Genomic DNA, 25,405 nt, shown 5'->3' on the forward strand with positions numbered 1-25,405 from the left:
CATATTTTATTCTTATCCAACAATAGTTTACATTTATCGTCAAAAAAAAAAAAAAAAAATTTTAGGTAAATGAGATTTCTGTGAAGGAATAAATAAATTTCATAGCAGATGAATATCGTTTTGCACATGGAAGATGACAAACAATTAGTATAAACAAATTTGTGAAACAACAGATAAACAAATGGCAAATAAACAAACAGGAAAATACTAGTAAACAAAATTGTTTTCAAGTAAAAATTCCGAAAAAAAAGCGAAATCCATTCTGTAATTATTTGCATATATTTGTTATAACGAAATATTACCAAAATATATGACAAACACAGTTTGGCAGTAAAGACAACTTCAGAATTGCGAAGACTTTACGTAAATATATAGTATGAGTAGTATCAAAAAGATATTACAACACAGTCTAAGTGAAACTACTTTCATGCTCACTTAAAGGATGTCGAAATGCCGAAATAATAAAAACTGCCAAATAGGTCTGGTGATTTCAAAATTCGGGATTATAACTAATTCTCATTTGCAATTTACATGTGGATAGTAGAATATTTTCAAGGAAGCTCACAAAAGGCTTTGCACTCCCACATGAAATTTTGATTTCTCCAAATTTTGAATAAATTAAATTGTCAGCGGCAAAGAAAAATCTTGGGGGACAATGAATCACTTGACGAACCAACCAGGCATAATTCGTTAATAATTGAATTTTAAAACTTTCCTACTTCAAACTATATAATACTCAGTATAATTCAGTATTAGAAAAGCTGTAAAAAGTGTATAACGGCAGAAGATAAAAAAGAACATCACGTGAATGAAATGTTGAAACATTCTTTTATATCAAAAATATTTACAAAACTTTAAAAATTAGAAATAAACAGTTCATTCAAGTACTATAACACAGGATGGTAGGGAAAAATAGATTAGATACACATGAAAATAAGGCCAAATAGGCAACATTATTTCTTTGCAAGCTCCTTCATTGTCGTACCACTGCATCCTACATTTTCCGGATCCAAATTCAGGAACTGAATGATACAGTGCGCTGGATCGATATCCAACGTTTTCTTCATGAATTCTGATATTGACGAGGAGTATTTGATGTTTTTATCAGCCGAAAATGACCCAATTGACTTAACCTAGAAGTTTCGAATACAAGCATATCGAGATGCAAACTGATATTGATTAATAAAAAATGATATAATCTGAAAGACTGATAATGAAGTTTGTTTCAACTGCTAAAATGGTTAGTCTTATGTCCTAGAAAACGTTGAGATAAGTGAATACAGTATATACCCCTAACCTATAACTTCAATTTCACCACATCTCCCGTACGTTCATATCTAATAAACAGAACAACTCAAGATTTATACTTTATTAAATTCTCGAACAATATTGGCAGTGTTAGGATTTGATTGTTTCATAGCGTGATATATCAATCAGATAAGTGTTTGGAGAATGGACTCAGTGCGAGATTGAAGGAGCAGGTAAGGAAGTGTGGGGTTATCAGAGAGGTCGAGGGAATGGTGGGATTAGAGTGTATGGTGAATTCTTGTTCCTAAATTTCCATAAAAAACTAAAATATGAGAAGAGAAGATAGAAACTTCCAATATCATTAGGAGTATTGACCAATGACTAATGTAAATTTAAGTTTTCTGCATTTCTCCTATAAGGGAAACAAACATACAACGGCAAAAGAACGTATGGGAAAGATGACAGACAAAACACTTCTGTCATTTTTGGTTTTAGCTATTTGACCCAAACCGTATAGATTGGTTTTGGTAATGAAATGTTGATAGGTTTTCCTCCACGAGAATTGAGAGGTGTTGTGAATGTAACATACGTTTAGGTTGCCGTGGAAGATGCCATGAGCTCGGATGAGTGTTTAGGACATGCAGAAGGCGACATGCTGTTCATCTGATCGCGTTTTCATATAAACGGATATTTAAAAGTATATGACTTCAAATACTTATGTAACGTGATGTTTAGCATTATTGGCGGTGGTGCAAAATGTCTGTTGGAGGAAGAGGTAGCTCGTCACGTGGGAGCATACTAAAGAGGGGTCATGCGCCGTTACCGAATCTTTCTATTGCGGGAAAACGCGAAACAAAGTGTGAATCAACCGGGTATTCTGCTTGTTTTTTCCCTAGCGTTGACTATTTTATCGAGTATCATTTGTTGCTTTCCCTCTGGCCATTTTTTTCCTCTTTTTTTGCAAATAATTACAATAATCCGAAGAGAGGAAAAACAGAAAAACATGTTTTATAGGGAAAATCCTTCATGTTTTTCTAGAACGAAGGGAACTCGTCGAGGAGGAAGGCGTGATCGAGGAGGACGTGGAAGGTGTGGACGTGATCGAGGTCGAGAAACAGGAAGACAGCTGTTGATAGAGCAACAGGGGATATTTTCTTCGGGTTTAAATGACGACGGGCGACATAACAGAATAAAAAGTAGCATATCGAGCGGTAAATTTCTGATTCTTGCTATCAAATTTTTGTGGATCAGTAAACTCTGGGACGAAATGGATAGTTATAATGTGCTGATGATAAGGTTGTAACTGAAGCAGATGTTACAGAATTGCGCACAACAAATTTTGGACGAGTGAAAAAAGTAGATCCAGAACATGTGACGAAGGAGAGAGATATAAACTCCATAACGTATGAATCAGAATGGTTGTCTGATGAAGAGGCTGATAATGAGGAACTGCAAGATTTGCTACGGGATGGGGTACAGTTGTTCTAATTCTAATCCTAATTCTTTGGCCGAATATGGACAAATGCAGTTCAGTTTTGTCTCTCCCTGATGTATGTATGTCATACAATGGGATAGGTCATCAAGTTATTCATAGTGAGTAAAAAACAAAGCAAAAGAAAACAAACAAAAAAAAAGAAAGCAAATCACAGCGAGCGTTATTATAAGTCGTTATTATAGGTCATTACGAGATCATTTTGATCTAAGCAGTGCTTTATTTTGTATTCGAAAGTTAAATACGAATGGATTGTACTTGTTTCCAGTTCTTGTCAGACTTGAAACCGGGAAAAGTTGTCCCACTAGTCTTACCAGAAACAGAGCAAGAACAGTTCCAGAAATTAGTTAAGGAAGAGAAAAACGTGAATGGTTGTGAATTTATGGATACGAGTCCTCTGCTACCGACAAAGAGAAGGTTAGTTTTGGATGTTACCCTGAAACGTTTATTTCTTTTTTTTTTACTTTCTATATGTAACTATATTATTATGTGTAGCGTTATTTATTTGCAGAAGGAAGGACAACCAGCACGTTAAATCGGAATATGAATTTGAAGAAGACGTCAAGAAATTACAGTTAAAGGAGGAGCCGGATACAGTTAACACAGTGTTGAATCCAACCGCAACAAGCAGTCTTAGGGCAGCTACTATCATGCGGGAAATTCAGAAAGGTGTCCGTCCCGCGACCATGCTGTCATGTAGATACCTGATGTTATGACCTCAAAATGTATTCGTCCGTTGTTAACAATTAATAGATTTCAGATGAAGATGATTCAATTTTGATGTTGCAATTGCCAAGTACTTTGTCCGCTGTCAAAAACTCAGCTGGTCAAGAGGACAGAGCAGAGGGATCCAAGGTTAAATTTCGCCTGCATAATTTTGTTCCGTATTTGTAACGGTAACTCTTTGATGCATTTTTCTCAATGTCCATTCACCAACCGCAGCCAAATATAGCTCTTCTACGACTTGTATTCGATCATGCTGTATTCTTGCTGTTCTTCCTTTCTGCGTCTTCATGCGTTCTTTTGGGACTAATTGGGTCCGTCTTTTGTATTACTAGTTCTTTTACATTTCGTTTACTAATTATTTCCGAGTTACGTCGTTTTAGTCCGAAGAGAACACATGTCCAACAGTAAAACACTGTCTTGATGGTTTTGCAAATGGTAGCAAAGTTGGAAAACTACGAATACGAAAAGGAGGTCGCATGGAACTGTCGTTTTGTGGGATGCCTTTGGATGTAACTTGTGGTGTTGCTACAAGATATAATGAGGTTACCCGTTTTTTTTTTCTCGTCACTGGCTTGCTGCTTCGGCAGATTTGATAAGATTCTTACAACGTAGCAATACTCTACACTATTTAAACATGTGGTAAATTGCAGTTATGCCTGGAAGTGAATACTGCGGGAATGATATCTTATTAAAGGAGTCATTAGCACTGGATTCCCGAGAATATTTTTCGATATTTTTTTTTGCCAAAAGACATTCTGCGAAAATTTGAAAATTTCAGTCAGTATTACTAATCGATTCTGAGAGTCAAACAACAGCTTCGACGATCAAGAGTGAATGTGGCGATGAACAGCCACCATGCAGAGGTTATATTCTAGGTAAAATTGTAGATTCTTTCATTTGTTCGCATAATCTTCCGGAGGCTCTTGATAGTAAACGAGAAGAGCAGCAACGAGATAAACGAAAATCTTATGAGAATAACCAAGGAGATAAAAGAGAAGATTTGGAAATGAAAGACTTACTTCTCGAATTACGTTCAATTGAAAAAAAAGAAGAATCCTGGTCAAAATGGACTTTAGAATATTCGGATTCTTTGAAATACGATGACTCATAGTATTTGTTACATTAGAATTTCTATATTTCCTGGTATTTGGTTATTAATACGCCTGGGAAACATCTATGACATTTCGAGATGTGCCTTGTCTTTTCATCTGCTTTTAGACACCTTTAAATAAGTTCACTTATATCTGAAAGTATTTCCCGGTTCTTTCTGGTTCTCCTATATTTTTATTGTTTTCAGATGTACACTTTTAAGAAATTTGAAGACTATTTCAGGAATTATTTACTGAAATTATATAATTTGTTTCCTTAACTTGACTAATACGGGTTGATCTTTGTTTATTGATGGCTTCTTGCTTTGTTTTGCCACTGAGGCAGTTTCTTCTTTAGAATAGTTATTTTAATAGGAAAAGATCATTGTTTCAAATTTCATTTCCGACAAAGTTGTAATCCGTTGCTGCTCTAATGGAACTTTTGGGAGAGTGTGCAATTTCGAAAGAGTTTTATCCGTATCTGTACGTCGAGGTTGTTAATTGTTACGTAAATCATTCAATTGTATGGTATCGACCTTATAAGCTAAAAATAAAAAGGAAGCGGAATTCAGTAAATCAAACTGACCACGATAAGACATGATGGATCTCGCATAGTACCATGTGACAACTGTGCATTTGGTGTTACCAGTAAGAGTATCCGACTTGTTGGCTTTCCTAACATTTCCGCCATTAACTCCGTAAACTGGACATCGAAATCACTCGGAAATTTACTCGCGGGAACATTCGAAGCAAGAGTTATCAGCGGCATTCTAGAATATTGCTTTGCAAATATAGTTTTTGAATATGAATTTCAAAGAAGAACCGGGGATATGACAAGTCTTCTTCCTCGAGAAGTAGACGATTGCATGTTTCGATCTTCCAGCGCTTCGTTTATTTTTTCATAGGAAAACCTGAGGTGTAAGGACGGTTATGCATATTTTCCTACCATTAAGTTGGAAAGCATTCGTGGCATAACCTTTTACAATTGCACTCACGGTATCTTTTGTCGGATTTTTTCATTAACCGTAAGAATCTGAGAACCTCGAAGTGATAAAATAAATGAATAAATAGAAACTTCGCTAATGAAATCTGGCTAGGTAAGTAAATGTAACAAATTCTAACTACGGAAGAAGTTCAGAACATCTAAAAAGATGTGAGACGTAAATCCATTACCTATTACTCTAGGCTTTCAGATTACACATATCTTTGTTAAATGGAGATTAGCAAAGATACTCATAGGAACTGCCTACAACTCAATAATTAAAGTGAATGGATAATGAATCGATGAACAGACACTTGAAATGGTATGTAAGTACAGGAAGTAAAAATTAAATGCAATGCATTCATGACCTTTTAAATAAATAAGTCCAAATGAATTATATAATCCACAAAGTAACAGCTTATTTATATGCCCCAGACATAATTGTAAAAGGAAGTTCGTGATACATGACTCTAGAAGAAAGTTTATGATACAGACTACTGGGTCAGCCATCCCGGTTAATCTACTATTTTGAACCTATGAGCATCTTTTCACAACCGGATCAAATAAGTTGCTGCATTTTACTCAGATTCTACTTATCTACTTCTACTTTACTTATCGTTCTACTTATCATGCTGCACCACTGCTATTAACCTATACCAGAAATAAGCGACAGCGCAACGGTTGTCAACATGTGCTTAAAAGATGTGTCGAAAGAACCTTCCTTTTTTTTTCTAAGAGAGTCACTAACGAATCAATTTTAAAGAAATCATATCAAAATTAGAGATCAACATAAGAAATCAATCAATACCTCACGTAAATTTCGTCCATAATAATCAGTCGTAAATCGTATTCTAGAGAAGCTAATAAAGTCGTCTTTCCTCTTCTAGCACTAATATAAAACAAATGACATGCAAAAATACACAATAATTGGATGGATAGGAAGATGCAACATTTTGTTAAAGTTATGCCGAATTACTTAGTCTCATAGTTTAAAAGAAATCGTTCTCTTTAAGTTGAAATAAACAAAACGTGTAGCACACGTCTTGATAGACTAAATCAGTACATCTCTTCCTTTTATCAATATTATCTAACGGATCAAACATTTTTCTAAATCTTTTCGCGAATAAAGTTTTACGCCAAGTTTAACCTATTCCGAGGTCTCAAGTTCTTCAAACTACACATTTCACCACACGACACAGTAATAAAGGTATAAACAGTTCACTTTAATGTCCATCAAACTACCCACTTCACTATACAACACAGTAATGGATGTACAGGTAGTTTACCCAATGCCACATCCATTCACGTCATATGTGCAAGAAAAACGCACGGCAAAAATCAATCAATATTTTTCATTTGTTAGCAATACATTTTTTCTAAGTAGCAGTTTTTTCTTTTCTTCAATTTGCTAAAAAACTACGCCATTAAAGTAGCCTTGACAAAGGTCAACCGTGTCATTGTCAGTCATCGACTCGATTAGTCTCAGGTTATCAACTCATCTGGTCGGGACCGAGCATCATATTTTGCAGCCGAATGTAGTTCTTGAAGATAACATTCATTTTTATCTAACCGTTACGATTCAATCTAAGATTTCCAGCAAAAGCAAAAAGACATTCAGAACGCTACAAATTACTCGATGTTGTTAGAGGATTTCATCGTAAATTATCGAAATCCTCAGCGGCCATCCAGATGATGAATATTTGTATATGTAGTAGTTGGAGGATATGAAATCACAGGTTCATTTTTTTTGAACGGAGCTAATCAAATGATCTCAGTGCTTACAATTTTGAAGACTCAAACGACGGACAAAATGGATTTTAAATTGGTACAGAAGTAGGTATAAAAGTCTAAGCTTCCCGACGAGTAAGGTAAACTTGAAAATTACTCCAACACTTGGAATTTAAGTTATTCTTAACTACCTCCCACATTTTTGATAACAAATAAAACCCAAAATATTAATAGTAACATCCATTCATGAAGTTATGATTCAAAAGCGATAGCATTTTCGAACGGGATTATCCTTTTATGCATCCAGCAAGTGGACGGTTTAATAATGCACTGTAAATGATTTATACTCATATCTTCAATAACTTTAAAGATCGTTGTTGGTCACTGTAACACTTTGTAATTAATGAGACAGATAAAACAGTAGAAGCAAATGAAAGTTTAAAGCTGAACACCAGGAAAGTTAATTCCTTCTTAAATCATGGTAAAAATGCATATTCAAACATTTTCTGACGCAAAAACTGGTGAAGGCAATTGAAATACAATCATTTTTCGAATCTTGATATCATGTTATGCATTCCTCCAAATTTAAAATTGTGTTCATAAATTACTATAGATGAAAAACAAATAATGGTGAGTTGTTGGACTGTTACAAATGCGTTCTCAAATGCTGATGCAAAGAATAAAAAAAGTAATCGAATGATTATAGTGTTAACAATTTTAAATACTTGAACGACGCAATCAAGTGGATTTTAAATTTGTACAGAAACAGGGGTAAAAATTTGAACCTTCGAATAAATCAGTGATCTGAAAATTACCCTAGCACTTGGAATTTATCTTACTCTTAACTTCCTCCTAGATTTCTGGTAACAAATAAAACCCAAAGTATTAATAGTTTCGCAAGGAATTAATATTTAAGAATTGCTATCCCCGGTTAAAAATGCATGTTTTTCTGGAAACAAACTATTTTGATGCAAAATGCGTGAAAAGTTTGTGTTTTCTAAGGAATGAAACCTTAACAAAGAAGTTTACGACATTAAAAAATTGAAGAATTCTGTAACAAAAGATACAGTCAGCTATACTCAGTATCGGTAAATACAGAATACAGTTAACAATCATAACAGCGCTGTGAGCTGTTACTGCTAAGATATTTTTCAATTACAGGCTTCAAACTAAAGGCTACATTCGTCTTCATTCACTGATTTTAACGTCTTCCTCACCATAGTCTCGGCGTGCACGATCGAATTTACGAAGTTTACGAGCACGAGCATGCTGTCCTTAAAAAGATACTAATATTCGAGAATAAAAGTAGTTAATATGAAAGAAAACAAATCCAAGCATACTTTGTTCTCGTTTTTGTCGCTCTAAAACTTCAGCCATATCAACTGTGTTGTATTTCACAAATAAAGGATCCTTGACAATAGCTTCTTCCACTCGAACTAGTTCATATGCTTAAACAACAAAGTCGAAAAGATCTATAATGAAATTCTACTTTCATGTTTAACAAAATAGAAGAAAAACCTAGTCAAAACAATGTTATAGAGCTTACTCCCTTGCTGATCACGACGATATACAGGCTTTTCACCAAGCCAACGACGAATGGGAGCAACGCGATTCCTCGTTGAACGTCGCAAACCTTGCTCTGCTTCTTCGCAATGTACTGGAAGGGACAAACTTCTACTACAGAAATTCAGACATTTCATAACTTGGGAAGTGTACAATAGTAACTACATATAAGAAACCGTGATTCAGTAAACGACACCTATTTTGCGGGCACATAGAACAGCAGCATGTTTGTTTTCATCCTTAGCCGCTATAATGTGCACGGGAGAGATCGAGGTATCGTCAGATGGATTGTGTGAATCATCGCTAAACGATGGATTCATTTTGACAACTGAGTCCTCCACCTTGCCTGGTGTATTCACCGATACATTTGAATCGTTAAGCACTGTAACACCGGACAGTGAGATTTGCACGAGTACCCAATAAGCAATTAAAAAATTTTCCAGTCACAAAAATAACATATGTTTCGAAATAAATGGGCTCATCAAATTAAATAGTAGCAGTAGGACAGTACAAAAAAGTCACCAGTAAATTCATGTTTTCTGTAACCGCAAAGCCTCGAAAACTGCTTTGAAGCTTCCACGGTCATGATATGCTTACTTCTTATCCCGCTAGAACTGTCAAACTCCGCAGAATGAATGATTCTTTTAACTAAAACATGGTCATACTTCTAATACTTAGTGACGAAACACATACTTGACAAAATCCTTCGTTGACCGAAGTAATTTCCAGTATCGAATACAGGTATCTCCCGTTGTTTTCGGTACTCGTTGGTAGTAGTGTCAAAAATAATTTCCGGTTCATCCGAGAGTATGTTCTGTTGTTCCACTATGCTCAAATTGGCTGTATCCTCAGCCAGTTTTTCCACTGTATCATCGTCAAAACTATCAATAACAACAAGCTGAGTATTCATTTCTTCTGAAATGTTTTTACGGATAATTTTGAGAGGAACAAAACATGTAATTCTCCAGAACATAAAACTATTTTTTGACTTTGAAGGACAAAAATAAAACCTTGAGTACTGAAAGCAGAATCTTTAGCAAGTTTTGTTGCTGGACTCACATATTTCGGGGACAAGTTAGAGTTCTGAAAACAGCAAAGTTAAAAAACCAAATATTACAAAATACGAAAAAAGCTGAGTATGAAGACTTTACTCCATAGTTTTATGAATTCAACGCAAAAGCTATCATCAAGTAAATGAAGATTACAAGCAAGATTTGAAGTTACCTCAGCACTCTTTTCAAATCGAAGTTTTCCGATTGGTAATAATAATTTCGAAGGATGAGGTCGACGTCTGTATGCTGGACCACTTCTCATAACATTATCGACAAGCATTTGGCTTATATCTGGAAATTAAAAATTAAATAAATTCTTCAAAAAACTCAAAAAAAAAAGTCACCAGTTTTTGCAATAGGCGTTCTTGGAATCGACAGTAGTGAATTGTCTCCTGTAATTCCTTTCCATTTCTTTTCTGTACTGGAAGTTGGACGAGGCGTTCCACCATTTTTCAAATGCTCGAAAGCAAAGCGTGACAGTGGTATCTGCGCGACCGAACACGTGGAATTTGTGGACTGATCCTCAAGTTTAGCTCCACTGCATTCCTTAAAAATTTTGTTCATTCAGGATTATCATTATTATGAAAGCAAGATTGACAGAAAAGATATTTTTTTACAAGTTAGGGACGAAGTTGATCAAATCAGTGCTTCAACTACATTTCACAATTTGAAACTTATCAAGAAATATATAGAATAGGAAATTTCATACTTGGCGTGGTGTATGTCTTCTATTAAGGACGTGTGACTGAGGCGTCAATTCATAATCGACTAAAGTGCTCCGCTATAAAAATATATTTCAAAAAGCTAAAACTTTGCTTACTACAAAAGAGAAAGATTTCATAGAAATTTGTAATGTTATCTTCTTCAAGCTCAACAGATTTGTACTCAAATACTTCATCATTATATTGAGACAAATTTAATAAAAGCCGTACTCTTGACAAAGGAGAAGTTCCATACTGTGAAATTGCTGCTAATGCACTGGTTGGTATAGGTATTCGAGAAGGTGTAGAAGATTTCCCAGTGGTTAGTTCACAGGAAACATGTGCCGAGCATGGCGATGGACGGCGTAATGGCGTCGACTGACACAGTAAATTTGATTACACTTTTTTTTTTCTTCCATTTTAGAATATATTGGCAAGTTTTATGATAAAATAAATAATGATTCCTTGATTTAATTCAAAATTTATATCGAAATACAGATAAAATAAAATACCGCATCCTCAGGTATAATTCGGCTATGCAATAACAATGGTGTGCCTGATCCTGTTTGCGTAGCGTGACTAAAACATTGTTTTTCAAGCAGAATCAAAGAAAATTTCAAATGTTCCAAAGATGAATCTTTGTAACTAGAAGATATTTATAAATTAGCATTAAAAAAGAAAAAAAATTCGCACGGTCGAAACAAGATTATTTTAATGAATAATAAATCTTCAATAAATCTCCATCATTCAAGCATATTTCCCTCAAGGAAATTAAGACTATGTCTGAGAATTAGGTTTGGTTACCACATAAAAACATGACATTTACCTAGCCAAAACAGCATGATGGGCAACATAACGCGGACAAACGTAATAAGCAGATTCTTTAACTGGAGTACTAGTGCCACGTGAAGCTCCAGCAATAGATCTCTAAAACAAGTGCTGAAAATTTCGGGAAAAAATTCTAAAATTCTTAAGGACACTACAACACATGACTTACTTTTTTGAACAAAGGTGTAGCAACTGCAGGTTGTTTCCCGACAATTACACGTTCCGCTACTGTCCTCATATGTTGCTTAGGTGTTTTGAATGACACAGTAGTTCGATCGTTTAGACGTGAAGTATTTAAACGTGTAGTACCACTATCAATCTGTTCCAATAAAAAAGAGGGAGAAACCTGAGAAGCTCGTGGATTCACTGGAGAAATCTGTAATCTCTACAGTGATCAAAGATATATAACAAAAAGAATTATATGAGTGAAAGAACTGGAAACAAAATTTCTTCTATTAGCCGAACAGAAACAGACTCATCAACAGTTAGTGAGGATATCAAAAGGAAAAGGTTAAGCTTACGTGCCTCACTTTTTCCACCAACTGACGAATCAATTTTATCAATACAAGATAAATCAAATGTTGCTTGCAAAGAAGCAGGATATCCAAAAACCTTTTGGTTTGTGGGCTGTGGTGATATCCCATCTTCCTGAAGAAAGCTGCTGTAACTTATGAAAAATAAGAGTGAAGATGAAAACACAATGAAAATAACCACAAGACTTTTGATTATCATAAAATTAACAACGCTCAATGAATGATTTATCCTGAACCATATCTTTTAATAAAATTGAAGCTGGTAATTAATATCATTAACTCTAATGCAAGAACAAAAAACAGTTATTTAAAATTATCACTTGAAGTAATAAATGTGCTGATTTTTCATACAAGATTTACAGAAACAGAAGGACTCGTCAATACTAAGTGGTGATATTAAAACATTATAAAGTAAACTAGCATGGTGAATACTGGTCGAATTAGCTGTTTGCATTATCTGATTTCTAGCCACATCCAATGCTTCATTCTTTTCCCGCTGTGAAGATGTATTTTTTGCAATCTAAAACAACTATTTTTCATTTTTCCTTAAAAAAATATCAGTTACATTTAGCTACATAGGATTGTTAATTAATAAAGAGTTAGCTCATTCACCTTGTAAATACGATCAATTTTAATGTAGAAGATTCTTTGCTTTCCAATGCTTTTTAGCACTCCAGCAAAATTTTCAGCAATCTCTTACTTCATTCTGAATAAGTTACTTAAAGAAGTATGAATGAATAACACTACGAGATACAATTTTAATTTTACTCGCCATCAATCTAAATCAAACAAAGTTTGTGAGTTCCTGCATTTGATATATCACCAATCAATGCTCCTCTAAATTTTTTTGAAATAAAGGTTAGAGATTCCGATATTGAAGACGTCTATATTCAAACGATAAATGTGAGAATCAGAAATGACCATTCATACAAGCTTACTTCATCAATAGACTCATGATCGAGTACAGAAGCATCGCGTTGCTCCTTCCATTCTTTTTGTGCCTGAATCACCATATTGCCCTGGAAAATCTGTAATTAAAGAAAAAACGTTCATATTGAAGTAAATTTTATATTTTTAACGCCATAACAAGAAAAAAAGAAAACCTCAGCTTCATGTGATTTCTCAACAATAATTGTTCCATCCAATTTAAGTCCTAATATCGATTTACATTGTTCACTGCTGCTCACGCGGTCTTCACCAGCAAGCAAAAGAAAGTCATTATTATCCTCGTTTTTTTCGATAGTATATGTCACGTTTGTGCCACTGTTCTAAAATTACCGAAGTCCCAAACGAAGAAAAAGATGTCGAAGTACCTTCGACATTTGGGGAATGGAAAAGAAGCTTCATCGAAACTAACCAAAACTGGGTCGACAACTTCATGCGTGTCTTGGCTTTGAAGATATGAATTGTGACGAAAGTAAGAAGCTGAAAACGCAGTATTTTCAGGCATCGGATTTTAAAATTTTTTCTGATAAAAAGTATTTTATTGAAAAAACGATTAAAAAAAGATACTAAATCATTACAGCTGTCAACCTCCATCGGTTCACCAAAATCGCTAACGTTGTTTTCGCTGCTTACAGTTTCATCAGTGGCAATTTTTCCTCCCTCATCAATGAAAGTGGTGACGTTTTTCTTCTCACTTTTGCTTACTGAAACATGTCTATTGTCAAATTAAGGTTAACACAGAAGTGAACAATTTTTGTAGGGACAAAAAAGTGCAAACCTGACTCGTGGTCTGTATTATAGGACGTTTCAATATAAGTGACACTGAAATCTGGAGTTGGCGCATGATCCGTTAAGATGTTAAAATTAGGGTGCGTTTCTCTCTCCTTAATGAGATCAAATCACACATCACAACCGTTTAATACTACAGAATTCTACAGTAAAGTAATCTTCGGTATCACGTAATGTCACATTCATAAAGCGATCAATGCACAGTCACAATTAACATCAAGAGTCAAATAATAATGCAAGAAAATCAAAAAGTGGGCAAAAAAAAACTTCGGAATATTACTTTTTTTAATCTCTCCTTTGCTTCCTTCCGAAGAACTTCCAGCTGATCATTCTTAATTTCATTTTGCGTAGGGAGAGTTTTTACTTCATCCAGGAAATCTGGTGCATCTTCCAATTCCTCCGAACCATAATATCCCGTATCGAATCCTCGCCAGCCGTACAGCTGGTCAATGCAAATTATTTTCTAAAAATTAAAAAAAAAATGTGACATTAAACTTATTAGAACTTACAATAATATAATATATTTTGACATCTGTCATATAAATTGATGGTCAACGCTAATATAATAATATAACATAGAACACTTGCCCGGCCACATTTGATACTTCTGGTGTGTTTGAACCATTTCGGTAACATATTGCTAATATCCCGGATACACTCAGATTCTGCTTCCACTGCTGACATTCTCTACTACAAATGAGGTAAATAAGGACAACATGACGTGACGTGACGTGCACTACGCTTCCCCTCTCCCTCATATTTTCTACACCTCAATAAGCGTGCCAATAAATCATACAAGGAAAATTCCCGCCATCTGAGTGAAACCACGAAATCTTGGACTATGAGATAGGCTGTGAAAATATTTCGTATTTACAGAGAGAGGAAAAGATATAGAGAATGTACACATAACGGTATTCGAGGATATAGATGTCGCTCTCAGAGGGGAGATAATTTACTTGTTCTTTTTAATGGGATTCAAGGGATGCATTCCCTGCTCTTTCGCGGTGAAGCCACATTGTTTCCATGTTGAGAGGACGAGATAGCATGATGGTTTTATAGGCATTAATATCCGTTAGAGTTTTGTTAGTTTGCTATTGTCGCAAGTGGAGAAAGTTTGAAATTTATATAGTGGCACAATGTGCTAGTAGTAGTAAATAAAGAGATATCGGGATATGAAGAGGGAGGAAAGATTGACAAGAAACGTGGAAGGAAGAATGAATCATCGGCGATGATGGATTCCATAAAGGAATGATAGGATGATGTTGACCGCCGCTCATTTTTATTGCCACAGTTTCAATTTTCGCAGAAAGTATGCAAATTTTCGAATATGAACAATCTGTGAAATGTTGTCATACTGCTGAAATAGGATCAACAACAACGCTTTTGGCATCAGATTGATACAGATGTTATATACGCTTACTTGGATATCGCAAATATTACACAGATTGTGGAACTACACATGTCTAGATGCCATGCTCAACATGTTTTAATGGGACAGAACTTTCGACTTATTAATGCTTTGATATGAGGCATGCTTTAATATCTCGGACTTTTCAACATCATGTAACATATCACGTGTATTTCGGCCTTGCATGCATTTTAAATTATATATGTTCGTCCCGATGTCATGCACAATGGAAGGGTACACATTTAAATATCGTAGATGATTAGTTTGTCACACGCATGATAACATTACGCAAGTTTGAACACAATTCATATTCAGTGCGACGTACCTTCCAGTTTCATATACATTTAAAGGCACACTTATTTCTGAACGTTATCATATTTCCTTACACAACGAAATGTCACTCACACTCCCCAATATCACACAAGTTTTCAACACACAGACTTGTTTTCATATTACGCATGTTTCCACGCTAATTATATTTCAATGTTATACTTATTCCAATGTCATGTGTGTTTTTACTTTGCAGGATAAAAAAGCACTAATCAGCATTAGAGTGGCTAAATCAGTCTATTAAGAAGTGATAGGAGATTTCCAAAGAGAATGTCTCCACGAACTTTTTGCTATTAACGAACTATTGAAGGATGAAGTGATGGCTCTCAACTTACTTTTCTCTTACCATTTCCAATTATTATTAGTTTGAATTTACTTTGTACATAGTCGAATATTATTATTAGTCCGTTAATTAGTCCATTTTGGATGTTTTTCCAATATTAAGTTCTGCTAAAGTTATCATCGTACAGTTGATGAGTTCGTGGCAAGCAAGCACTGAAGTCAAGAAAGCGGCCAAGGATTTTGTGGCTTTCCTCAACAAAGCTGTGACACCTTTTCATGGTACTCAAGTTTTATTCAATGCTTCTGAAACTACCGGCGGGTACTTACTATAGTTATACATCACTGGTATATTATAAATACAAAAATAAACCTCAAGTTGGAGGATTCTATAACTTGACGAAATGCCAAATTACTGACTCTATATGAATTTTACAGCTGTCGAGGAAAGCGCTAATCGATTAAGAGATGCTGGATTTCAAGAACTGAAGGAATACGAACACTGGATCATTGAACCGTCGAAAAAATATTTCGTGACGAAGTATGTTTCATTAATACGGATATGGTAAGCTAATGTACGTTCAGGATGAATTCCATTGAATGCAAATCACTATGGAGACATATAATCCAATCTTCAGGAACAAATCGACAATTTTAGCTTTTGCTGTTGGTGGGAAATATCGACCAGGTAATGGATATTCTATGGTTGTGGCTCACACCGATAGTCCATCACTGAGAGTAAAACCAATTTCAAAACTATGTGGTGACAAATACTTCCAGGTTAGAAGCTGTTTTTTCTTCTGTATCTCCACATTCCCGAGTGATAATAATTGAAATGGATTCAAATAATTAAGTAAATTGTTGCGGCAATCACGCCATTTTTTAAGGTTGGCGTTTCAACGTACGGTGGAGGAATATGGCGGACTTGGTTCGATCGCGATCTAAGTATTGCAGGACAAGTAATATACAAAAAAGCAGGATTTTTTTCTAATTTTTTGACATTTCAGACTCTTCTATGAGCAGCAAATTTTAATAATAATGACCATTATAAGATTTATGGTTTAAACATGGGAAGAGTGAGGTTTTTTCGCAAAAGAGTTTACGATTTTCATTGTCATTTTAAAATAATACTATGCAAATTTCTATACTACTCAATACGAAAATTTCCAGGATGATGCTATTATGCAGAAATTAGTGAACATTGATGCTCCTATACTTTTCATACCAAATTTAGCAATTCATTTCACTTCTGGCTCAGACCGCAACAAATTTGAGTTCAATAATGAGACCAATTTACGACCTATAATTGCCACTCTCGCAGCCGAAAATCTTAATAAAATGAATACGGTATCTTCTGTTTTATAGTTTTATGCAAAATTAAATATATGACGCTTAGTCAAAGGGATTTGGATGGTGTTTTCTATAATTTAATCAGTAAAAAGTTGAATTGGCAATGATTTTCTGCAGCTGCTTTTTACAATTTTCAAGTTTGTGAATACACTACCACGAATGCATCCTGTTGCAGGTTTAGAGTGCTTCTAACTTTAGAAAGATATGTAGTCTTTTTTTTTTTGAAGATGAAATGAAATAGTGACATTTTTAGGCGTTCAAAAAATATCAAGTTGGATTTAAAATATTTTAGAATGCAAAAGAATGCTCGGCCGATGTTGGCGATAACGTCAGCAGTGTGATAAACGATCATCACATGATATTTCTCGATACAATAGCGAATGCTGCTGGTTGCGAACCTGTTAACATATTGGATCTTGATTTATATCTCTATGACCATCAGAAAGCGGTAGAATTTGAACATTTCTCTACTTTTTTTTGTTTGATATCAAAGTTGCTAAATGACTTAAAGTCACAATCATTTAGACGATTGGAGGAGTCTATGAAGAATTTATCAGCGGTCAAAGACTAGACAACTTGGTTGGTGCATACACTTGTATCTCGGGACTTTTGAAGAGTGTCGCAACGGAGAACGCACTTGCTAACGAAGAATATATTAGATTGGCTGCCTGTTATGATAACGAAGAAGTGAGTGGTCTGTGAACTTTTTACGTTATTGTGATCGAACTCTTCAGGCAACTCTTTGGATTTTAGTGCGGAAGCGACTCAGCACAAGGCGCTGCGAGCAGCTTTACCGAATGGGTTCTAAGACGTTTAGCAGCAGGTCATTCACAAACGGCATTCGAGGAAGCTATGGGAAAATCATTTTTGATTAGTGCAGATCAAGCACATGCAGTGCATCCCAACTATAGAGAAAAACATGAGGTGAAGTTTAGCTGAATCTTTTTAAGTCTCATATCATTAGTCATTAGAATGAGTATTTATTCTTAGCATGATGATATTGCAGGAATGCCATAAACCAGACCTCCATGGAGGTGTCGTGGTCAAGATAAATGTTAATCAGCGTTACGCTACTACGGCTACTACACATAGTGTTTTGAAACAAATTGCAAGTCTGGCGGGTGTACCGCTGCAGGTATGAGCTTCTGCTTCATGTGTAATTTTGACTGATTATTTTGTGGGTTCCTTATCAGAACTGTAAAATATGTTAAAAAATGGATGCACTGTCCATTTAGCATATTTTGCAGTTCGGTTTGCTGTAGTGGAAGCATTTTCTGAATGTTTGAGAATAAAGATATTATAGCGATCTTCATCATTTAAACGAAAACATTCATTCTGTAATTTCGCTTTTTAAACCTGACCTGGGCATCTGGCGGCCTGCGGCGAGTCAGGCGTGGCCCTCCATCGAGTTTTTCCTACCCACAGAGTTGCGGGCGAAGCCTGCTTCTCCCCCTCTCGCCGCTCTTTCCTTGCCTTAAACCACAACCCTCAAATTTAAAGTCCATTGATCTTTCACCACAAGTTCATCATCTCAACACTAAATAATAATGTAATTAGGCCCTCCACATTTTCAGTATAGCATATATATATATATATATATATATGTATACGGACACGTTGTTGGGTGAAACTGAGTCAAGTATATTAGTCCGGTATACTAAAAAACCATCCCAATTTCTCACTTGAAAAAATTAACTGTCCACCCCTGTTCTAAACTATTTCAGGCAGTATGGCTGACTTCTCATTCCGCTTCAAATTTGCAAAGAAAATGTTGTCCGTCAATCTTAAATGTAGTACATATACGATAATTTACAGAAAGTAGTAGTTAGGAACGACATGTCATGTGGTTCAACGGTCGGACCCATACTTTCCACTCGCTTGGGTATCCAAACAGTGGATGTTGGTTGTCCACAACTAGCAATGCATTCTATACGCGAATTGACGAGTACATCGAGTATCCATCAGGCTACTACACTGTACTCAGTAAGTTTTCAAAGAACTTTCGTTAGACGAGAATTGAGAGCTACTAGTTGTCTGAACAAAGAATAGATGCTAGATTTTCCCTCAAATCCTAAATCTGTATATCTCCAAACAAATGAAAGTCTGTAGCATTTATTGTGATGTTAGATTGTTCGGTAGAGAAGTTCGGTTTTAAATTATTTGAAATCTTAATCGCTTCAGGCCTTCTACCAACAAATTCCGCATGTTTTGGCATCCATTTCATGAAGAGATTAGTGATTTGCTTATTGTTAATCTTTGTCAGTTGTTATTATTGTACTAATTTTTCATTTCTGTTTCTTACTGGTATAGTTTTCAAAAAAAAAAAAAAAAGACAAGACTTGCAATGACATGGAATAAGCATATGGAATAAAGTACTATCAACTGTAATTACACTAACATTTATAGAAAAAAAGCAGTTCGCTGCTATCATTTCAAATATGCTTGACTTTAAGGGGGTGCTTCAGATCACATATCAAAAAAAATTGCAATCAGAAGTTTTCCGTCGCTATCCTCACCTACCCTTGCATTCCGCTTAAAAAACACTTTGCTCTCAAATTTCGCTTACATCCATGAATAAGTTGAAATTGCATTTGAAATGAATTAGATGTAAAGTAATTAATAGATGAACTGGTTTTGCGTTCCCCTATGTAATTTCTAACAGGGAAATCTGTGTCTCACTCAAAAACATCTTCATGCTCGCAGATATATTTGAAAACATCACGAGGTGTTTTTAACTTCTCACTATCCAATTCTGGGATCTCAAAACCGAATTCATCCTCCAGTGACATTACAATTTCAACGTGATCCAAGGAATCAAATCCCATATCCTTGACAAAATCACTATCTAATGTTAACGTTTCTTTTTTTTCTTCTGGAAATCGATCCCATGCACGAATTGCTTTCATAATCCGTTGCTCAACCTGAAAATCTACGATCAAATTAGTCATGCTCAGAGCAAAGGGAAATGCACCGCAATTATTTTTGCCTCTACTCATATAAAATTCTGTGTAAAAGGACAAACCTCTTCAAAAGTTAGTTTTTTCGGCGGTGTAAATGGTCCCATATCTTCCACAATTCTTGTTGAACGATATGCCGGTGTAGTCATAAAGTTCCTGGATGTACTATACCGCAATATCGTTTCCACTTGCGTTCTCTTCAATGGATGCATCGCTTGCGACCAAACTATTGCAGACCGCGCAAAATTTCCGCTAAAAATACCTCTCAACAACATCCCTACAAATGAAAGTAAATTATAGCAATTTATGTCAGCATTAAAATTGGTGGTCATCGATGCTAATGAAAACATACAACGAAGGCACAAACACAAGAACGCGAAATTATGCAACCACCAATTGTTAAAACAGATGTCTCCAAACTGGTCTCACTTCTTTTTCCATTAAAGGATACTGTCGGCACTTTCGTATATTCCACTTTCCTCCAATTTGTTACTCACCAATCAAAGTCAGTGAGGGGACAATAAAACTGGAACCTGCTGTACAGATCTTCCAGTCAACTCTTCTAAAGCGTTTTCAATTCAACTGTTCCTACCGATGGAGTTTCTATTAGCAGCGGAAACCGTCAAACCCACGCACTGTTCCCTCGACAGGCATCAGTGAAAAAACCCCCCAAAAGTCAAGAACGCTCGAGATTAACAGATTAACAACCAACATCATAAAATCCCAACACCGCCAAGCCTATACATCCTTAGGTACCGGACTTCAGTTCCATAAACTCCGATTTATCCTTTCTATAAGCTAAGTAATTGAAGAAAACTGCAAAAAAAGCTTCAGAAATTATGCAATGTCAAGACAACAACAAAATTTTATTGAAATAAAATAAGTTCGAATGAAAGCATTCCAGCAGACGTTTTTAAATCACTTATGATGTTTACGAAGATTAGTAAGGATCGCCTGAATCTCGTCACGCTTTCTCTTCGCACGAACATGCGAACCAATTCGTCTCTTCAAGAACTTTAATGCCTTTTTATCCTTGCTAAAATGTGAAAAAGAATAAGCAAATTCTCTACAATTAATTTATAGACATTAATACAATGTCCACATATAAAATTTTTGCATGTGGAATATCCGCATGTAAAATCTTTGAAAAACTCAATAATATCACCTGATTCTCAGCAGTTCCATTGTCCGTCTTTCATAAGGAGCAAATCCAGCTACCTCACGAATCAATTCACGAACAATCTTACTCCTCTTGGTTATACGCCCCTTACGTCTATTTTGGCGTACTTTCCTTTGATTTTTCGTTACCTACAAAAGTTAACCAGAGTTCACGAAGCCAGACAAAAACCTCACTCTGTCAGCAAACCACTCTGAATGTGAAATTAAAAATAAGGAAATTAATAAATAGAAACCTTGTAACCAGTATTAAGGCCTACAGCGACTGCTTCAACCGCGACCATTTTGTTTTCTGAAAAAGGGATTTGAGAAAACAACTGAAGCAACTTCAACTGTAAGTAACCAAGAAATATAGATATTCCAAATTTGATGCCGGTGCGACAATCATAAATTGAAAGGAGAACACAACATACATGAAGATTTATTCGCTGACATAAAAGCGGAACCATATGGAACTTTAAAAAATTGAAAACGTCAACAATCTGATTGGTGTATTAAAAATAAGAGAATGCTTCACACCAACACACAAGTATACAAGCTACGGCATAAAAATGGAAGAACAGAAGCGAGAAGTAGCTGCATTACAAACGTAGCACATGACATAAATTTGCATTATTTATAATTATAAAATGATGCACAAAATGTATTTACAAACTGTTTGGCGACTGAAATAAATAAATATCTTCGTTTCCAGTGGACAGAAGAGCTAGTCGATTTACTTATATTAATCCACACTAACTTCGAGAACTAACAACTCAAGTTTACAGAGAAAACCAAATTTGTCAATTGAAATACTTAATGCATTCTAAAATTTTACACGTAATTCACCTCGACGTCTTGCATTAAGTTTACCATGCTCATCTTATTTTTACAACTGTTTCCAGTACTACTAAAACAATGACAAATTCGAGCAATTCAAACGTAAATTTGAGTTTACAAATATTTACATTTGAAAACCCTGATAACAAAGAGGCAAAAAAAAAAAAAAGTTTTATATATAATGCAATAAATCAGCTGTAAGTAAGTAGCATTCTACGACTACGTACAACTTAAACTAGAAGACAAAATTTCCACAAATTAAGATCATTCGAAAAAAAAATCAGGGTGATATATTCCCTTCAACTTAATGTCCAATTGATTAATTTAAGAGGAAAAAGAATGAAGTCCATTTTAGTCAACAGAACTTTTGGTTCTGGCTTGTCCAACTGTAGGGTTCGTACTTATTCGCATCGGTGAATGTGAATGGTGATCACGAAACAACATTCTACTCTTTAAAGCGTTTATTTGTCCCGCATTTTTATATCCAATTGATTTCAGTAAATCAGAGAGGCCTGATGTCATGTAATTTGTAGTCGCAATTGAAGGACCAAATATATGGACGTAAGGATGCATTCTTTGTTTATAATTGCCTGCTTCTGCCTGAAACAAACTCTCATAAACATAGTGTGCGCAATGACTTTTCGGAAAACTGCTTCACTAAGGGATTTTACCAAATTCCATAAAGGAAGAAAAAGGGAACCACAAGTTTTCTTACCCTGAAAGTGGAACTAAGCAGAAGTGACAGATTCAATCAATGCATGCACTAACCAAAAAGCTGCTAATGATGCAAAATGGAAACAGAGCACCAAACAAAATTGCATTCACCATCATATTATCCGTTAAGCTAGTAAGAAGGGTAAGCACGGTGCCATAACCCAAAAAATATGGCCAATTACGTTCAATAAGATTAACGCGTGCTCGTAAGCCAATTCCAAGTGACATCCATAAGTACTCAAAACTAAAAAAAAATGCTAAACCGGATAGATTCACACATAGTCACTTCCCTTTGGGTTTAAAAGCCACTGTCTTGGCAAGCTACAAACATTATGTTCACCTACATCGATGAAAAAACTTCCTTAGGTTATTTCGAAATAAAGCAATATAAAATGAGATTTTTCATGCCCTCGGTCAAATCATATGCTGGAGGTGACGTAACTAGAGAGCCCTGTGAAAAAACTGTTACAGGTTAATGAGGAAAAAGTTAAGTCATCGCTGCCATACTCTCACTGATAAGAATGCTACTTACACAATCAAACACTAAAGCTGCTGCTGGAAAGAGCGCATGTATCCGTTACTAAAGCACCTGTATTGTTTATCAAAAACGAAAAAGACGAACCTGAACAAGGAATTAAGCAAGGTTATGTGGATAAAAGAAAATACTGTAGAGATAAAAGGTACCGGAACACTGCTGACGAATAGTGATTGCAAGAAAAAGACAGAATCGAGAAGTATCGAAGAACAAAAATCACCGGTCATTCGACTATAAATTAATGAAATATAATTTTACAATTTTCATATTTCAGTGTTACAGTTCAAAGCACCATTCAATCTATCGCCAACTGCCAAATTTTCTTATAAATAAATAGCAAAATCAAATATTAAGCCTAAATAACCACTTATTATCTCGTGTACACCAAATTCATAACAAGCGCATAAAGTTGTTAACTGTTAATTAAAAGCATGTTAACTAACTAACCTTAAGGACAGGCTTGGAGTTTGAACACCCGTGTATTTCAATGAAGCGTTTGCAATATCAGAAAACCATATACTATTGCAAACTCGTGAAATAACCAGAGCAGCGAGACATACTGACCCATGAAGTAATCGAAAAAATGTTGATGTTTGGTCAGGCATTGTTATACATAATACAAAGACAAGTACCATGTTCAAAGTGAGTGAATAGATAAGTCTGAAAACCAGTAAACACCTCACCTTAATTCATAAAACCTCTCACCCCGCTTTTACCAAAGTACTGTAGCTCATTAAATCATTAAACCTGTTAATTAAGGGAATGGTACAATTACCCAGTGATTGCTTTGGGTTTTTTAACCATTTCAACATTACGTTTCTCTTTTGTTGCACTAGCCTGTCGTCGCTGCTGGAGCACAGTAGTCATTTTTGGATGCAACAGCTCCTTTTGTTTATCCTCCATTTTCCTGCGCTCCACATTTGAGATCTGATCCAACTTATGAATTACCTGAAATCCTTATTTAACGGAGCTAGAGTCCTCATACAATTAACTAAAGCCATCTGACCACTTTTAGATGCAATAGCTCCCTTTTCCATCTCCAAATGTTTGAGTAACAATCCACAGATGTAAAACTTATACCCACAGATGCCACTTTTTTTTCCCCTACTTCTTTCTGGCATACATGAATACTTACACATACCAAATAAAAATACTCTCTGTAATCTGCAGCTTAATGACATCTATACGTTCAAGTGCATTGACGTACATGCTTCCACAGATATATTTACTTTCGCTTTTCAGTACTCACAGTGCAACACGATGAGTCTGCACAGTGCATGTTGGAAAAGCAACTTGCAGCAATCCGATGTTATGTATGAATTAAGTCTCCATGATGTGAATATAATGAATCCCATGCTCTAAACCGTATATCCATATACCACTAGTTACAATCCTACCAATTAATTCCATGAAACTTTTATTTTATGAATCAGAGCATTGTTATACTTATAGAACATAACTAATCCCCTTTACATGCTTGAGATTTTCTTTCTATAAACTGAAGATGCTCTCAATGTCACTACATGACAAATGCTTGACATACACGTCCATTGCAGACATTCTTGCTCTTCACCTAATCTCGAAAAATCAATGCATTATGCTAATAATAATAATCTATTATAAATACATACGAAAAGACTTCTCAGCGAATCTCTCAGACCACATAAGTAGTCACAGAAACACGTCGGCAAACCCATAACAGTTCACAGAACCCTGCCTCGCAACACCACGACACGTCCTCCGATGCAGGCACACCACTCACCTGCACGCCATTGTTCACTTGCACCAAACCTGAAGTTACCCAAAGATAAAATAAGCCACAAATCATACGAAAACCCAAAACGACAACGTAACGTGTTGTCCTGAAAAAGATGACCGAATGGTTTACAATGCAAGACCAAAAACATAAAGAAAGATTCCATTTCTGCGATCATCCTCTTCCTAAAATGACTCATGCATCAATAGTGATAGTAACAGATAAGGATAATTAAAGTCAGGATTGGAAATGTTCTTAACCCCCTCATTTTCCTGTCATTTTACCAATTCACTCCCCGCATTCCACCAGTTCACCCTCGCACTCCATCAGTCCATCCCCTCACTCCACCAGTCCACTCCCTCACTCCATCAGTTCACCCCGCACTCCACCACGTTCACCTCCGTAC

At 35.5% G+C, this 25,405-nt stretch overlaps 8 protein-coding genes across 9 annotated transcripts; 2 read left to right on the forward strand and 6 right to left on the reverse strand.

Annotated features, from left to right (window-relative positions):
* Positions 1–953: 953 nt before the first annotated feature.
* Positions 954–1,731, reverse strand: LOAG_04112 (macrophage migration inhibitory factor 2; the record flags this gene model as incomplete). The annotated part of the gene is made up of 2 exons (XM_003139649.1): positions 954–1,133; positions 1,678–1,731. 2 exons carry the CDS (start codon positions 1,729–1,731, stop codon positions 954–956), a joined length of 234 nt encoding a protein of 77 aa, XP_003139697.1.
* Positions 1,732–1,978: 247 nt separating this feature from the next.
* LOAG_04113 (hypothetical protein) lies at positions 1,979–4,779 on the forward strand. Its single transcript, XM_003139650.2, has 8 exons — positions 1,979–2,120; positions 2,287–2,459; positions 2,570–2,721; positions 3,009–3,157; positions 3,252–3,409; positions 3,501–3,595; positions 3,847–4,008; positions 4,245–4,779. The coding sequence occupies exons 1-8, from the start codon at positions 2,005–2,007 to the stop codon at positions 4,575–4,577; spliced, it is 1,338 nt and encodes a 445-aa protein (XP_003139698.1). The 5' UTR covers positions 1,979–2,004; the 3' UTR covers positions 4,578–4,779.
* A 272-nt stretch (positions 4,780–5,051) lies between these two features.
* On the reverse strand, positions 5,052–5,323 carry LOAG_04114 (macrophage migration inhibitory factor 2; the record flags this gene model as incomplete). Its single annotated transcript, XM_003139651.1, has 2 exons — positions 5,052–5,098; positions 5,137–5,323. The coding sequence occupies 2 exons, from the start codon at positions 5,321–5,323 to the stop codon at positions 5,052–5,054; spliced, it is 234 nt and encodes a 77-aa protein (XP_003139699.1).
* A 3,047-nt stretch (positions 5,324–8,370) lies between these two features.
* Positions 8,371–14,359, reverse strand: LOAG_04115 (hypothetical protein; the record flags this gene model as incomplete). The annotated part of the gene is made up of 22 exons (XM_020446507.1): positions 8,371–8,538; positions 8,605–8,712; positions 8,811–8,921; positions 9,024–9,209; positions 9,521–9,742; positions 9,838–9,910; positions 10,052–10,170; positions 10,224–10,425; positions 10,589–10,660; positions 10,812–10,958; positions 11,093–11,159; positions 11,407–11,507; positions 11,578–11,774; positions 11,930–12,056; positions 12,363–12,461; positions 12,880–12,960; positions 13,045–13,209; positions 13,299–13,366; positions 13,465–13,590; positions 13,665–13,770; positions 13,956–14,138; positions 14,258–14,359. The coding sequence occupies 22 exons, from the start codon at positions 14,357–14,359 to the stop codon at positions 8,453–8,455; spliced, it is 2,748 nt and encodes a 915-aa protein (XP_020303160.1). The 3' UTR covers positions 8,371–8,452.
* Positions 14,360–15,673: 1,314 nt separating this feature from the next.
* LOAG_04116 (aspartyl aminopeptidase) lies at positions 15,674–19,427 on the forward strand. Its single transcript, XM_020446508.1, has 11 exons — positions 15,674–15,974; positions 16,131–16,233; positions 16,331–16,472; positions 16,580–16,666; positions 16,863–17,039; positions 17,335–17,490; positions 17,568–17,729; positions 17,796–17,966; positions 18,049–18,177; positions 18,858–19,025; positions 19,224–19,427. The coding sequence occupies exons 1-11, from the start codon at positions 15,887–15,889 to the stop codon at positions 19,266–19,268; spliced, it is 1,428 nt and encodes a 475-aa protein (XP_020303161.1). The 5' UTR covers positions 15,674–15,886; the 3' UTR covers positions 19,269–19,427.
* A 55-nt stretch (positions 19,428–19,482) lies between these two features.
* LOAG_04117 (phosphopantetheine attachment site family protein) lies at positions 19,483–20,284 on the reverse strand. The gene is made up of 2 exons (XM_003139654.2): positions 20,065–20,284; positions 19,483–19,963 (listed from the first exon to the last, which is right to left on the reverse strand). Exons 1-2 carry the CDS (start codon positions 20,272–20,274, stop codon positions 19,718–19,720), a joined length of 456 nt encoding a protein of 151 aa, XP_003139702.1. The 5' UTR covers positions 20,275–20,284; the 3' UTR covers positions 19,483–19,717.
* Positions 20,285–20,850: 566 nt separating this feature from the next.
* Positions 20,851–21,551, reverse strand: LOAG_04118. 2 transcript variants are annotated; one of them, XM_020446509.1, is made up of 3 exons: positions 21,412–21,551; positions 21,165–21,307; positions 20,851–21,004 (listed from the first exon to the last, which is right to left on the reverse strand). In XM_020446509.1, the coding sequence occupies exons 1-3, from the start codon at positions 21,457–21,459 to the stop codon at positions 20,866–20,868; spliced, it is 330 nt and encodes a 109-aa protein (XP_020303162.1). In that variant the 5' UTR covers positions 21,460–21,551; the 3' UTR covers positions 20,851–20,865. The 2 variants fall into 2 exon arrangements, with proteins under 2 accessions (XP_020303162.1, XP_003139703.1); XM_003139655.2 differs by having other exon boundaries at positions 20,851–21,035.
* Positions 21,552–22,149: 598 nt separating this feature from the next.
* LOAG_04119 (hypothetical protein) lies at positions 22,150–25,139 on the reverse strand. Its single transcript, XM_020446510.1, has 6 exons — positions 24,875–25,139; positions 24,019–24,191; positions 23,691–23,903; positions 23,331–23,474; positions 22,763–22,952; positions 22,150–22,594 (listed from the first exon to the last, which is right to left on the reverse strand). Exons 1-6 carry the CDS (start codon positions 24,938–24,940, stop codon positions 22,346–22,348), a joined length of 1,035 nt encoding a protein of 344 aa, XP_020303163.1. The 5' UTR covers positions 24,941–25,139; the 3' UTR covers positions 22,150–22,345.
* Positions 25,140–25,405: the final 266 nt, after the last annotated feature.

This window comes from Loa loa (genome assembly GCF_000183805.2).
Source record: "Loa loa unplaced genomic scaffold supercont3.13, whole genome shotgun sequence".
NCBI classification, from domain to species: Eukaryota; Metazoa; Nematoda; class Chromadorea; order Rhabditida; family Onchocercidae; genus Loa; species Loa loa.